Here is a 15,028-nt window from a genome sequence, read left to right on the forward strand (position 1 = left end):
AGATAGGGCATGCAATTTTAAACAACTTTCCAATTGACTTTTATCATTACATTCGCTTTGTTCCCTTGGTGGTATTTTTTTAAAGCTAAACCTAGCTAGGCTCATACTGATTTTTAAACCGTTAAAACCTGCCTCTTAGCTCAGAGTATTTTGAAAGATTTTCACAGTTAGACGGTACTAGTTCATGTGTCTCATAAAGATAACATCATGCTCCCTCTGGAGTTATTTAGGAGTCTGCAATGATAGACTAAACTGCATGTCTGTCAAAAGCACTGAGATAAGGGGGCAGTTTGCAGAGGCTTAGATACAAGGTAATCACAGAGGTAAACCATATATTAATATAGCTGTGTTAGTTATGCAAAACTGGGGAATGGGTAATAAAGGGATTATCTATCTTTTTAAACAATACAAATTCTGGTGTAGACTGTCCCTTTAAGCTGACAGCTCAAAGGAATAGCCCACTTAATTTTAAACTGTCATGATTCAGATACAGCAGAAATTTAAAGCACCTCTTTACTGTCATTCTATTTTCAGTGTATTTCTTCCTTCTTTTGAATTTCTTTTTTCAGTAAGAAATGTCATCTTATATGCCAGCCCATTTTATAACACCTGTGTAGGGGTGGTTTTTAAAACTAGATTGTAATCAGGAGGGGTTACACAGGTACAGAGAGAAAACTGGACCAGCTCTTAAATTATCCATTGATTGCAAATAAATACATATGATACCCTGATTACATTGTATATTTGCAATTATTCCTGTTCAGAATAATAATACATTTACACTATATACATATAGTGGTATAAATAAACACAGAGATATGAAAGACAACATTGTTTAGAACAAAGAAAGTAATTTAGGGAAAAGTAAATATGTTTGCAAAATATTTCTGACATAACACACACACACATATATATATATATATATATATATATATATATATATATATATATATATATATATATATATATAAACAATACAACAACAGAAATAAGGTACCCGGTCTCCAGACATCCAAATATAACAGATTTTTTTGAATAACAAATATTTATAAAAATAACTTTCTATGAGATATTGTTTGTTGAGGTATAAATGTAGCTATTTCTTGGACATTAACAGATGAGAAATAAAAGATTAGCTTTAGAGAAATGTGCTTGTTCATGGACAGTAATGAAATGGTATAAATAATGTTGGGAAAAACCCAAATAACCACAACATTGATGACTGTTAGTTAACAACAGTCCGACGCTCTTCGCACCGTACTTGACACGCATGTTTTTGACAGCTTTTTTTATAAATAAGGGTATTGTATCCAGATCCGCGTCAGCGATGTCTGGCGAGCGTATTGATGCCAGTGAATGCACTGAGATTGACGCTTTGATAAATAGACCCCATAGACTTGCATGGGAGACGCTGTTTCTTACTGGCGCACAGACAGTTTCCTGTGTGTGAGCTACGAGGCTTTTGCTTCAGAAGCAGGAAATACCCATAAACACCAGCTGCATGGCCTTTCAGGGCGAGAGGGGCACTAGCCCCGGGCCCCACACTATCATCAGGATAAGTGTTTGAGAATGTGCAATGTACATTCTGTATGGTAATGTATAGTGTTATTCTTTATATAGGTAACACTGAATTGTGAATAAGGGGATTGGGCTGATGGGCCCCACCAACGTATCTTTCCCAGGGCCCTGCATATGCTAAGGGTGGCCTTGGTTTAATCCCTTATTAGGCGTTGAACAAATCATTACCACAAACGGAGTAATTACAAACTTATATGTGTTACAGTCTTCTCCTAATTATTGAGCTTTTTTTTTTTTTGTTTTAAAAAAAGACCTTAGCATAATCAAAAAAATGTCATTTATTTTATAGATTCTCCACGACATGAGCTGGACTCAGAAGCCCCTGCTATTTACTAGAAAAAGTCCTGACCCAAGGTGGATCCTGCTCCTTATTGTAATAGAAAACCTGGCACTTGTCATATCACAGGTCAGCCTCTTTAACAATACGTAAATAGAATTATGTTTGTATTGGAATTGCTAACAATTTACTAACACTGAGCCCATTCCATAACAGTTCCTGTGTAAATCCTCTCACGCCTTTTTGTCAGCTAGTTCAGATTTAAAGGGACAGTCTAGTCAAAATTATACTGTCATTAATCAGACAGAGCAGGCAATTTAATAGACGTTTTCATCTATTTCTATTACTACTTTACTTCTTTGTCTTGATATCATTTCTTGAAAAGCATACCTAGGTAGGCTTATTAGCAGCAATTAATTATTGGGAGCAAGTGCAATACTAACAATATTTTTTTTTTAACCGCCTATTGAATAAAAAAAGTGATGTCGCCCAGTAACAAACTGAGCATGAACTAATATGTAGCTATTGAAAAACACTATGCAGGTAGCCGACAAAAAGGCCAAATGCAAGATGAAGAGTAAAACATTCTTTAACAAATGGAATAAAATATGTTTTAGGAATACTTGTGCTTGTGATAGAGAACGTTAAATAAATGGCTCATCATAGGGTTGACAAATGGACTGGAATTCGCTTTTGGAATTGAATTTGAAAACCCTGTTATTTTGCATCCCATAAATATTGGAAGAGCATTTGTATGCGTTGGACCTCAGGCTTATATTTTGACTCGGGATGAATTAGAGAAGGGTGATACCATTTTGCTTGGTCTGCAGTTTTTATGCACTTACATTGTGTTGTTACTTAGTGACGTTTTACTTCCTGAGATATTCATCCTTATGATCAGCAGGACACGGCTCAGACATCCAACAGCTTGGAAGTAGGTGCAGACGTGACTACATTCTGGTGGGGCGAATGGACAAAGTGGACGGCTTGCACAAGAACGTGCGGAGGAGGTGTGAAGTCACAGGAGAGACACTGCCTACGACAGAGGTAAGTATACACCTGAAACTTGTGTTATCTAAAGTGGTCAGATACACAAGTCAAGTTGTACAGAGGGGGACGAGCCCTGCACACATTGTACCATCAGCTGAAGGGACTTTACAATGAAATCTTACTAGTGAGACAGTTAGTAGGTATTGTGTTCAGAAATACATAAATTATTGTACTCCTTAATATGATAGGTAGATAGATAGACACAAACAGAACAACAGACAGACAGATAGATATAGATAGACAGACAGATATTAAATAATAGAAATATATATATATATATATATAAAGACAGATAGATATATAGATAGATAGACAGATATTAATTGATAGAAATAGATAGACATAGATTGATAGATACAGACAGACAGATAGGTACAGATTTTGACCTTCAATTTTTTATATTGTCAGAAGAAAAGCACCTAATGGACTGGGAAATAAAACTTGTACTGGGACATCAAAAAGATACCAGCTTTGCAAAGTTCAGGTAAGCAGAATAATGACAGAGATAAGCAAACTAAAACTGATGTTTTTTGGTTGTAAATTTAGGAACATTTAGCCACCAATTAGCAAGCGCTACCTTGGGCGCTTGATCAAACTGTAGCCAGCATATAGAGGAAGCATGTCAGAACTATGGGGCTTTTGCTGAGCATTATAGGACAATATATGTGTCTCTTCATAAGCAGAACTCTGCATAACAAGATACACATTTATTAAAGGGACATAATACCCATATTCTTAATCACTGATGCAGCATAACTGTAAAAAAGTGAGAAGAAAATATCACCTGAGCATCTTTATGTAAAAAAGGAAGATATTTGACCTCAACATTTCTTCATCTCACAATTGTAAGTGCTCAGTGGTTAGGGGCCGATTTACTAAAGTGCGGACGGACATGATAGGAAGTAGCGAATCATGTCTGACGCACATCGATAAATGCCGACAGCATACGCTGTCGGCATTTATCATTGCACAAGCAGTTCTGGTGAACTGCTTGTGCAATGCCGCCCCCTGCAGATTCCCGGCCAATCTTCCGCTAGCAGGGGGTGTCAATCAGCCCAATTGTATAGGATCGGGCAGATTGAAGACCGCAGCTTCAGAGGCAACGGACAAGTTATGGAATCTTTAGACCGCTGCTTCATAACTACTGTTTCCGGCGAGCCTGAAGGCTCGCGCGTAAACAGGGGCATCAAGCTCCATTTAGAGCTTGATAATTCGGCCCCATAATCTTCAGCAGATGTCCAATTGCAGGTTGAAAAAAAAGAAAAAAACAATAGCCAATCAGCATCAGCAGTGAGGTCAGACTTTACTGTGTTCTCATGAGATTTTACTGAAATCTTGCGAGATTTCATAGTTAACGTAGGGAAATAACATAACTGTGCCTGCACATGTCTGATGCACACTCCCTTACATGTCCCGGGACTAGCTGTACTGACAAACTCATTAGATAATCTTGTCTGATCAGAGAGACATATGTATTTATGTGTTTATATGTATATATATATATATATCTGTAAATACATATATACACAAATAAATACATTTGTACATAGAAACACGCATGCACACGCACACACACACATTATATATATATATATATATATATATATATATATTTATATATACAGTTAGACATGTATATGTATGTATCTCTATGTTAAAGCCCTTTGGCTACCTTTTTTTTCTGACACCTGAGACCTCATATCTTTAAACCTTTATAACTTTTTTATGCAATTTTTTTTTTTTTTTTATGTTTATTAGATAGTGTTATTATTAGTGTAACTTACTGTACAATGTATTTTTGATGTTTTGTTTGTGCAATTTTTTAGTCGAGCGTAAGAGTCAACCAGAGCTCTGATGTCGCAATATCCTGACGCTCATTAAATTCAGTTGCGCTTGAGCAAATGCATCTACTTTCAACTTGTAGTATGCGCTAATTCTGATGTGCGTAAAAGACCACGATAAACCCCTTTTCCATTTGCGTGCAACAGTTAGCTCCCCGCTCTAGCCTTAAGTCAGGATCAAAGCAAGGAAAATGAAGACGTGACAAGCCCCAGGTATACCACAGAGGCACACAATGCTGCTGCTCTCCTTGTCATGCAGGAGGTTAACTACTGTCCAGCAGCCACAACATTTTCATAATGAAACATTTTGGTGGCTTTGCACAGCAATAATAATTCCCCTGTATAAATTATTCAAGTTTAATACATTTCCCAAACTGTAACTTATATTCAGGTTAAACATTAAAGTGACAGTAAAGGCAAATTAAAGACATTCATGATTTAGAGAGAATGTGCAGTTTTAAACACCTTTCTAAATTACTTCTGTTATCTCATTTGCCTTGTTCTTTTGGTATCCTTTGTTGAAGATTAAACCTAGATAGGCTGATATGGGCTTAGAAGCATGCACGGTCTTTAGCAGTTTATGGCAGTCGTGTTTGTAACTAGATATACATTGCTATAAACTTTATTGCAAACACTACTGCTGGATGGGTAAAGATATGTGCCCGCTCCTGAGCTCACTTAGGCCTGCTCTTTAACAAAGAATAACAGGGGAACTAAGCAATATTGACAATAAAAGTAAATTGGGAGGTTGTTTATACTTTCATGCTCTATCCAATCCATTTAAGTTTAATTTTGACTTTACAGTCCCTTTAATGTTATTTAACTTTTACTCTCTAATGTTCAATTCTAAAGTAATTTGAGTCGCTTTAGGATAAAAGTGTTACATCAGTGTTTGCTATCAATATTTTGACTAGTGGCTCTCTTGAGGATATGGTAATTTCCCTTTAAATAATTCTGACATATACATTTCTCATTTGATATATTTAGAACTACTGGAGCAATCATAAATATTCTCTTCATAAATTATTCAAATTTGTTCTAACTGAAAGGAAATTGCATTGATCTGTCATGACCTCTGAGGCCGTCACAACATTAATATTTAATTGTAGGATTGCCCATCCAATGGCAGAAGTTTCCGTGAGGAGCAGTGCACATCATTTAACTCTCACGTGTACAACGGAAAAACGTATCAGTGGAAACCACTTTACCCCGGTGAGCCCCTTCATAGTTTACTCATGTAGGTGTAGCGTTTCTGTAGATGCCAGTGTTGTATTTAGCTTTTGTGTTGCCCTAGGCACTTTTATGATTCATATTTGTCATATTTGGAGAGCATAATGCATTACTACAACCCCATAAAATATGCTGCCCTAAGCACAGGCCCAGTTGGCCAATCCAAAATATGGGTAAATGTCCATTTATGACCTTCACTTCATGCTTTTATGGCCATTTAACCTAGACAACTATGTAGTGTTGACTGTTATATTTTTTACCTTTGGTGTTCAGTGGATATTGCCGTGTCCTAACGCTTGGGACCCTTAAATCTTAAGCCTAGATCTATATGTTACTGAATTTATTTAGTTAATCGCACAATAACTCTACTTGGGCAGTAGATGTTGGTGTTTTTCTACCTCACTTCTGAAGTTAGCAATTAAGATATGTTGGATCCTCGATGGGTATTTTGACGGATTCCCCGGTTCCCCCGACTGGGTAGCTCCGCCTAACGGGTCCTTCTTCCTCCCTGGTGATTCCAGCTATGTAGCCCAAGAAAATTATTCTAGCAGGAGCCGACCAATGACTAGACAGACTAGCATTCAGGTGACGTAAGAACTGCTTTACTGTATTTCATAGAAAACACAGCTTTTATACATTTCCAACAGAAAAGGGGAGTAGTTATAACAAACTTGGGACAGCCAATACTGAATTGGGCTGTTACCTTATACTCCAACCAAAGGAGGGGGGTAAGAGTTCAACTTCAATCCCTGCAGCGCAGTATCCATGACAGTGAGGTTGTAGAGGGGTGGGAGTTTAACCCTCGCAGCCCGGTATCCGTGACAACTCCCCCCTTCCAGTTCGGCAGACCCGGCTAGGGCCCATTCCAGTGCCAGGCATTCCTTCTCCACCGCCGCGTAGCCTACCTACCTGGGCAAAAGCTTCCTACTGATGTAGGCTATGGGGTGGTCATGCCCTTCCTCGTCCATCTGGCTTAACACTGCTCCCAACCCAAACATGGAGGCATCTGTGTGGACACAAAAACTTTGGTGGGGTTAGGGGCAGCCAGGATGAGGGCAGAGATCAAGGCAGACTTGAGGCGCTGAAAGGCGTTTTCACATTCTGGGGATCACAGTACCTATCGTGGCAGTCTTTTATGAGTCAGGGGTTTGGCGAGGGTGCTATAATTGGGGACGAACCTTCTGTAATAGCCGGCGGTTCCTAGGAAGGCTAAGACCTGGGTCTTGGTTCGAGGAGTGGGCCAGTTTGCCACTGCCTCAACCTTGGCCGGCTCCGGACGCTGCTGTCCACAGCCCACTCGTCCAGGTACTGGACTTCTGAGTGGCCTATGGTGCATTTGTCGGGCTTCAGGGTCAGCCCGGCGGCTCTGAGCCGATCTAGAGCGATGCCCAGGTGGATCAAATGGTCCTCCCAGGTGTCGCTAAAGATAGCAATGGCGTCCAAGTAGGCACAGGCATAGTCTTGGAGGCCATCCAGCAGGCGATCCACCATCCTCTGAAAGCTTGCCCCGGGGTTTCCACTCGGTGCCCAGCCACTGTGGTGTACCCAGGGACATTGGATAACATCTCCTGGCGGTCCTCTAGTAAATGTCGGACCTGCTGTCTCTGTCCAGCCGCTAACCTCTCTTCCAGGATTATGTTGGCTACTACTTGAAGGGTCTCATCCGGCCTGGGGAGCTCTGGTATGGGGAGGCTCTTTGAGTCTGCCACAGCCGGAGCACAGATAGTGGCTACATCTTGGGGTCTTTCTACATACTCCTTGAGCATGTTCACATGAAAGGTCCGTTGGACCCTGTCATCGGAGCATTTTGCTACAAGGTAGATGGTGTTATTCAATTGTTCCAACACCCGGTAGGGCCCTTGCCAGGAAGCCTGTAACTTGTCCGTTTTGACAGGCTTCAAGGCTAGAACCCTCTGCCCTACTGTGAGAATTTGGCTATGAGCGTTACGGTCGTACCACCGTTTCTTTCTCCTTTGAGCGCCCTGAAGGTTCTCCCGCACCATGGCAGTGAGGTCCTTCAGCCGATCCCTGATCTTCAGGACGTACTCCACAATGGAGGGTCCTTCCTCCCCGACTGATCCCTCCCAGTGGGCTTGCAACAAGTCTAGGGGCCCCCTTATTGTCCGGCCATATAGCAGCTCAAAGGGTGAAAATCCGGTGGATTCCTGGGGCACCTCTCGGTAGGCAAAGAGGAGGTGCGGCAGGAATTTTTCCCAGTCTTTGTGAGTGACCGAGAACGTCCGAAGCAATTGCTTCAGTGTCCCGTTAAACCGTTCACAAAGCCCATTGGTCTGGGGGTGATATGGGGCACTGTACAGGGGTTTTATCCCACACAGTTCCCATAATTTCTGGGTGACCTCCGCTGTAATCTGGGTCCCTTGGTCAGAGACTACCCTAGTGCATACCCGGAGCAAAGCACCTGCCACCGTCTCCACCTGGATATTCGCCAGAGGTATTGCCTCTGGATACCTAGTTGCATAGTCGACTACCGTGCGTACCTGAGTAAGAAGCTGGTGTGTTCGGAAGTTGCCTAAATGCCCGGCCAAGGGGATGTCGTGCCCTATTCGCAGCAGGTCGGACCAATATCGTTTCGGTACCACCAGCTGGCGTTTGGGCACTGGCCCTTTCTCCGGGAGACCCGATACAATAGACCGTTTTCCCATTGGAACTGTTCCTCCCCGGGCCCTGGGGGTCAGTCCCTGCTCTGTCTCGGAAGGGGGCAAGGGTTGGGTCGCTCAGTCTCTTGGGCAAATTCAGAGGGGGGGCCAGGATAGTTGGTCGGGAAGGAGGGCAGGAACAGGGGTTGGGCGTTGGGGGGTAAGGGTAGGGCGTTGGGGAAGGAGAGGAGTCGGGGTGGGATGTCTTACCTGGGTCCCCAGCTGCGGTGTGTTGGCTTGATGCTGAGCTTGCCTGCGGGTGGTCACTGGGCAGGTGTCCAGGGGAGTATCCCCCAAAAAGGTGGAGACAAGTAGGCCGAGGTCGTTTCCTAGTAGAACCTCTGCGGGAAGATTTGGCATAATGCCCACGTCCACAGTACGGGCTCCAGTGCCCCAAACCAGATGGACACAGGCCATAGGGATTCGTACAGTGGCACCTCCGGCCACTCGAACCGCAAGGGTTCTTCCAGTAGCAGTAGAAGCGGAGGCCAGATGAGGCTGGATCAGGGTGATGGTGGATCCGGTGTCCCTTAATCCTTGGGCCGCCTTTCCATTGACCCAAACGGTCTGGCAGTGGTGCTGACGGTTGTCGGTAGACACAAGGTGGGCTTCTTGTAGAGTGCCAACCTCCTCTTCAGCCCATTCAGGGTAGTCAGCCGTGCATAAGCGTAGTGGGCAGCGGCTGGGTAGGTCGGGGCTGGAGCACTTACCCAAGCTGTTGGCTGGGGGTGTCTTGGCTGGGCTGCCGGCTGCTGTCGGGCCCGATGCGGGCATTCCCGCCTGAAGTGGCCGGGCTGCTCGTAGGAGAAACATCCCCGGGAGTCGCTGACTCCGGTCGGAGGGACAAAGGCCGTGCGTCCTGGGAAATAGTGGTAACCTGTGGGGGTCGGGCTACAACCGAAGCCGGGCGGGGAGTCTATTGCGGGGCAGAGTGAACTTGGCGGCGGGCATCTGCGTATTGATCAGCCAGGACGGCCGTCTGGTCTGCTGTGGTGGGCGGACGGTCATGGACCCATTCTTTAATTTCGACTGGAACATGGTTATAGAAATGCTCCAGTAGGAATAGCTGTGCCACTTCGGCCCCAATAGTGGCCTTACAACCGGTAAGCCAGAAAGTCATCGACCGGGTGAATTGTCCGTCCTGCTTCCTTAGTGCCCAGAATTTCTGCCGGTGGGCCTCTGGCGTGAGCCCATATCGGGCAAGGATACTGTCTTTCACTTTGTTATAATCCTTTTAGTCCTCAGAAGGGGTAGCGTGGAAAGCTGCCAAAGCCCGCCCTGACAATTTACCGATCAGGACAGACAGTCTGTCGGCGTAGGCTACCTCCTGTAGTTCGCATTGGGTCTCAAAGACCAGAAGATAACATTCGATATCCTCCTCCTCTTCCTTATAGGCTCGGAAGGCCCCATGGGGTAGCTTGGGCGGTCGGAGAGCCTGCATTCCATGGGCGGATGGAGCCCCTCCTATGGACTGGTGAATTTCTGATAACTTGAGCTGGGTAACATCTGAGACTATCTTGGTGATGACCTCCTCTGGTGGCCGGGTGTCATACAACGCCAACCCCCACTGCTGTATATCGGACGTGGGTGTCCCCGGGGTGGATACTGTACTTGGTGCTGTAACGGATGGCTCATTGCCCTGGTCATCATCCGACCCACCGGCCGTCTGGTCCTCCCCCAGCATTTCTCTGGTGGGGGTAGTTCTGCTCCTGGTATCCGCAGTTCTCCCTTGAGTCTCCATTCAATAATACTTCTAGCTAATGGTTTGAATGTCCCAGGAAGTTGGAAGCATTACACCGCTGCCAGCCAATGTGACGGATACCCCGGCTACCCCAATTGGGTAGCTCCGCCTAACGGGTCCTTCTTCCTCCCTGGTGACTCCAGCTATGTAGCCCAAGAAAATGATTCTAGCAGGAGCCCACCTAAATAACTAGACAGACTAGCATTCAGGTGAAGTAAGAATAGCTTTATTTCACAGAAAACACAGCTTTTATACATTTCCAACAGAAAAGGGGGGTAGTTATAACAAATATTATACAATGAGACAAACATCAAACAATGGTTAGTTAAACAAGATTCTAATCACAAAAGGACAATGGATAACTCATACAATAACAGAAAGGCACATAACAGCAGGAGGTCTCAGCATTCGATTGTCTGTGCTGTGTGTAATCTCCTGCTCTGTGTCTCACACCTAGACTGAATGTACAGACACATAACAACAGGAGGCTGCAGTAATCTCGAACATTCTGAGTCTAGGGGGGGGGGTTGGGACAGGCAATACTGAATTGGGCTGTCACCTTATACTCCAACCAAAAAAGGGGGGTAAGAGTTCAACTCCTGCAGCCCAGTATCCGTGACAGTGAGGTTGTAGGGGGGTGGGAGTTTAACCCTTGCAGCCCGGTATCCGTGACAGGTATGTTCTGTTGGCAGTGGATGTCGTCTTGCTCTAATGTGATCTTACACTTGGGAACCAGAAGTTTTATTTATATGTTTTGACTTTGAAAGTATTTTTAATTACTCAATAATTGTTGTTGGAAGGTAAATGCCTGTGTTTTGGTGCCTTACTTCAGAAGTTACTAACTGGGATATGTTGAATCCTAGATGACTATGTACATATCTCCAGCAAACCGTGTGATCTCCAGTGCACCACAGTTGATGGCCAGAGACAGCTTATGGTTCAAGCTCGGGACGGGACGTCTTGCAAGTACAGTGACTACCGAGGGGTTTGCGTGTCTGGAAAATGTGAGGTTTGTTGAAGCATTTAGAGTACAGTGTTTGTCAGTAGGTTTACAGAACATACAACAGATGCAATATCTGCTGGTCCATGCATCTTGTGTTTTACCGTTTGTTTTTCCCCAGCCAATTGGATGTGACGGAGTCCTGTTCTCCACCCACACCCTGGACAAATGTGGTGTCTGCCAAGGAGACGGGAGCAGCTGCATACACGTCACTGGGAATTACAGAAAGGGAGCTTCCCATCTTGGTAACTGGCTGAAGGTTATCAGCGTCCAGTAGAAATAATCCACTTCTTAGACAGGGACGTAGAGACACATTTACAGTTTTACTTCCAAGTCACGTTTATTGCAGATTCCTGAAACCTAAACTTATTGCATTGACCCTTCTCCAAGTTTTGTTATTAACAGCAAAGCTGTTGGAAAAGTGTCTCCCCTATCCCATTTTATTAGACGCACGTACAGCCCAAGTCTGCTGCACGTCCTTGATAGTGTGCTACACTGACTGATTTAGACATATTGTTATTTAAGGGATGTTTAAGTCAGTTTAAATAAAAATATAATATACACCTTTAGTGCAAATGATCAGGGTACCAAATAAATGTGTTAACAACAATTCAAACTGTAATTTTGTTTTCCAAGTTTGCATTGTTTTACAGTTCAGGGATATACCTATTGAAATAGCCTCAGAAGTATGTTTACCGTAAATACTCTTCTGTGGCCAAAAATATAAATGAGTTCTTGTACTGATCAAACAATCACATGTTTCAAAGTCATAGTTCTGAATCAAACATAATGCACGTCTGCTTCTCTGGAGGCAGCAGAACTGTGGTTAATTAAAGCTTTATGGGAGTTTACATTGTGTCTCTTTATAAGTAGCGACATGGGCCTCGACTTATCAAAGCTTCAACTGATAATACGCTTGAATACCGCGTCAAATTTGACACGAGATTGATTTGCCGTAGTTAACAAAGTGTCAAGATTGTCAAATGTTGAAATGTGGCAAAAATAGGTGTGACAGAATACACCAAAGTAGCGCCAGTCCTACAAATAATTATTAGCAATCTAAAGTAAAATACACAATAAATACTGGATTATAAATATTACCCTAGAATAATAAAAGCACTTAAATGATATATTGCACAACACTCTGTAAAATATATAAAATATATATATATAAAAAGTTCAAGTCCAATATGCAAACAATAAAAATGCACCAGAATCCGACAGCTCCTCTTAAACAGGTGAATCCACAGACCTTGATTGCGAGAGAAAATCTAAAAAATAGAGGAGAGGAGTGCAGACTCAAATGCAGAGTATAAATAATTTAATAAATGTCACGCATGACAAATGGAAACTCACAGAAGATAAAAATGAAAACAGCATATGTGTGTCTTATACACAAATAACTTATCCGCTGAGCGTGTATTTCTCCAACATTGGTGTGTCCGGTCCACGGCGTCATCCTTACTTGTGGGAATATCTCTTCCTCAACAGGAAATGGCAAAGAGTCCCAGCAAAGCTGGCCATATAGTCCCTCCTAGGCTCCACCCACCCCAGTCATTCTCTTTGCCCCTCCACGGAGATGGTTAAGAGTATGTGGTGTTTAAATGTAGTTTTTTATTCTACTATCAAGAGTTTGTTATTTTAAAATAGTGCTGGTATGTACTATTTACTCTGAAACAGAAAAAGATGAAGATTTCTGTTTGTGAGAGGAAGATGATTTTAGCAGACAGTAACTAAAATCGATTGCTGTTTCCACATAGGACTGTTGAGATGAAGTAACTTCAGTTGGGGGAAACAGTTAGCAGACTTTTCTGCTTAAGGTATGACTAGCCATATTTCTAACAAGACTGTGTAATGCTGGAAGGCTGTCATTTCCCCTCATGGGGACCGGTAAGCCATTTTCTTAGTTTCAAACAGAATAAAGGGCTTAATATGGGCTATAAAACTGGTAGACACTTTTATGGGCTAAATCGATTGCTTTATTTGGACATTTTATACATGTTAATGCTGATAATTCACACTTATAAACTTGGGGAACATTTTTTAACGTCAGGCACTATGTTAGACACCTTTTCCAGTCAGGAAGGGCCTTCCCAGTTGTAGGCTGAGCCTCATTTTCGTGCCATTATTGCGCAGTTGTTTTTGAGAGCAAGACATGCAGATGCATGTGTGAGGACCTGAAAATAGTTGGAAAAGTTTCTAGAAGGCGTCATTTGGTATCGTATTCCCCTCTGGGCTTGGTTAGGTCACAGCAAAGACTGTAGCTGGGACTGTATAAGGGTTAATTTTGTAAACGGCTCCGGTTCCGTTATTTTAAGGGTTAAAGCTCTGAAAATTGGTATGCAATACTTTTAATGCTTTAAGACACTGTGGTGAAATTTTGGTAAATTTTGAACAATTCCTTCATACTTTTTCACATATTCAGTAATAAAGTGTACTCTGTTTAAAATTTAAAGTGACAGTAACGGTTTTGTTTTAAAACGTTTTTTGTGCTTTATTGACAAGTTTAAGCCTGTTTAACATGTCTGTGCCTTCGGATAAGCTATGTTCTATATGTATGAAAGCCAATGTGTCTCCCCATTCAAAATTGTGTGATAATTGTGCCATAGCGTCCAAACAAAGTAAGGACAGTACTGCCACAGATAATGAAATTGCCCAAGATGATTCCTCAGATGAGGGGAGTAGACATGATACTACATCATCTCCTACTGTGTCTACACCAGTTTTGCCCACGCAGGAGGCCCCTAGTACATCTAGCGCGCCAATGCTTATTACCATGCAACAATTGACGGCTGTAATGGATAACTCCATAGCAAATATTTTATCCAAAATGCCTGCATATCAGAGAAAGCGCGATTGCTCTGTTTTAAACACTAAAGAGCAGGAGGGCGCTGATGATAATTGTTCTGTCATACCCTCACACCAATCTGAAGTGGCCATGAGGGAGGTTTTGTCAGATGGGGAAATTTCAGATTCAGGAAAAATTTCTCAACAAGCTGAACCTGATGTTGTGACATTTAAATTTAAATTAGAACATCTCCGCGCACTGCTTAAGGAGGTGTTATCTACTCTGGATGATTGTGACAACTTGGTCATTCCAGAGAAATTATGCAAGATGGACAAGTTTCTAGAGGTTCCGGTGCACCCCGACGCTTTTCCTATACCCAAGCGGGTGGCGGATATAGTGAATAAGGAGTGGGAGAAGCCCGGCATACCTTTTGTTTCCCCCCTATATTTAATAAATTATTTCCTATGGTCGACCCCAGAAAGGACTTATGGCAGACAGTCCCTAAGGTCGAGGGGGCAGTTTCTACTCTAAACAAGCGAACTACTATTCCTATCGAGGATAGTTGTGCTTTCAAAGATCCTATGGATAAAAAATTAGAAGGTTTGCTTAAAAAGATTTTTGTACAGCAAGGTTACCTCCTACAACCCATTTCGTGCATTGTTCCTGTCACTACAGCAGCGTGGTTCTGGTTCGAGGAACTAGAAAAGTCGCTCAGTAGAGAGACTCCATATGAGGAGGTTATGGACAGAGTTCACGCACTTAAGTTGGCTAACTCCTTTATTTTGGATGCCGCTTTGCAATTAGCTAGATTAGCGGCGAAAAATTCAGGGTTTGCAATTGTGGCGCGCAGAGCGCTTTGGCTAAAG

The 15,028-nt window shown here is 42.9% G+C and overlaps 1 protein-coding gene across 1 annotated transcript in view; it reads left to right on the forward strand.

Moving 5' to 3' along the window:
* The first annotated feature begins 1,871 nt into the window (after positions 1–1,871).
* Positions 1,872–15,028, forward strand: part of ADAMTSL2 (ADAMTS like 2) — a 134,828-nt gene continuing 121,671 nt past the window's right edge. Inside the window, exons 1-6 of the mRNA XM_053695958.1 lie at positions 1,872–1,984; positions 2,757–2,902; positions 3,314–3,389; positions 5,856–5,958; positions 11,238–11,383; positions 11,496–11,619. Coding sequence (XP_053551933.1) covers positions 1,880–1,984; positions 2,757–2,902; positions 3,314–3,389; positions 5,856–5,958; positions 11,238–11,383; positions 11,496–11,619 — 700 coding nt within the window. The 5' untranslated portion in view covers positions 1,872–1,879. The remainder of the gene's footprint in view (positions 1,985–2,756; positions 2,903–3,313; positions 3,390–5,855; positions 5,959–11,237; positions 11,384–11,495; positions 11,620–15,028) is intronic.

The sequence above is a fragment of the Bombina bombina genome, chromosome 12 (genome assembly GCF_027579735.1).
Source record: "Bombina bombina isolate aBomBom1 chromosome 12, aBomBom1.pri, whole genome shotgun sequence".
Lineage (NCBI taxonomy): Eukaryota > Metazoa > Chordata > Amphibia > Anura > Bombinatoridae > Bombina > Bombina bombina.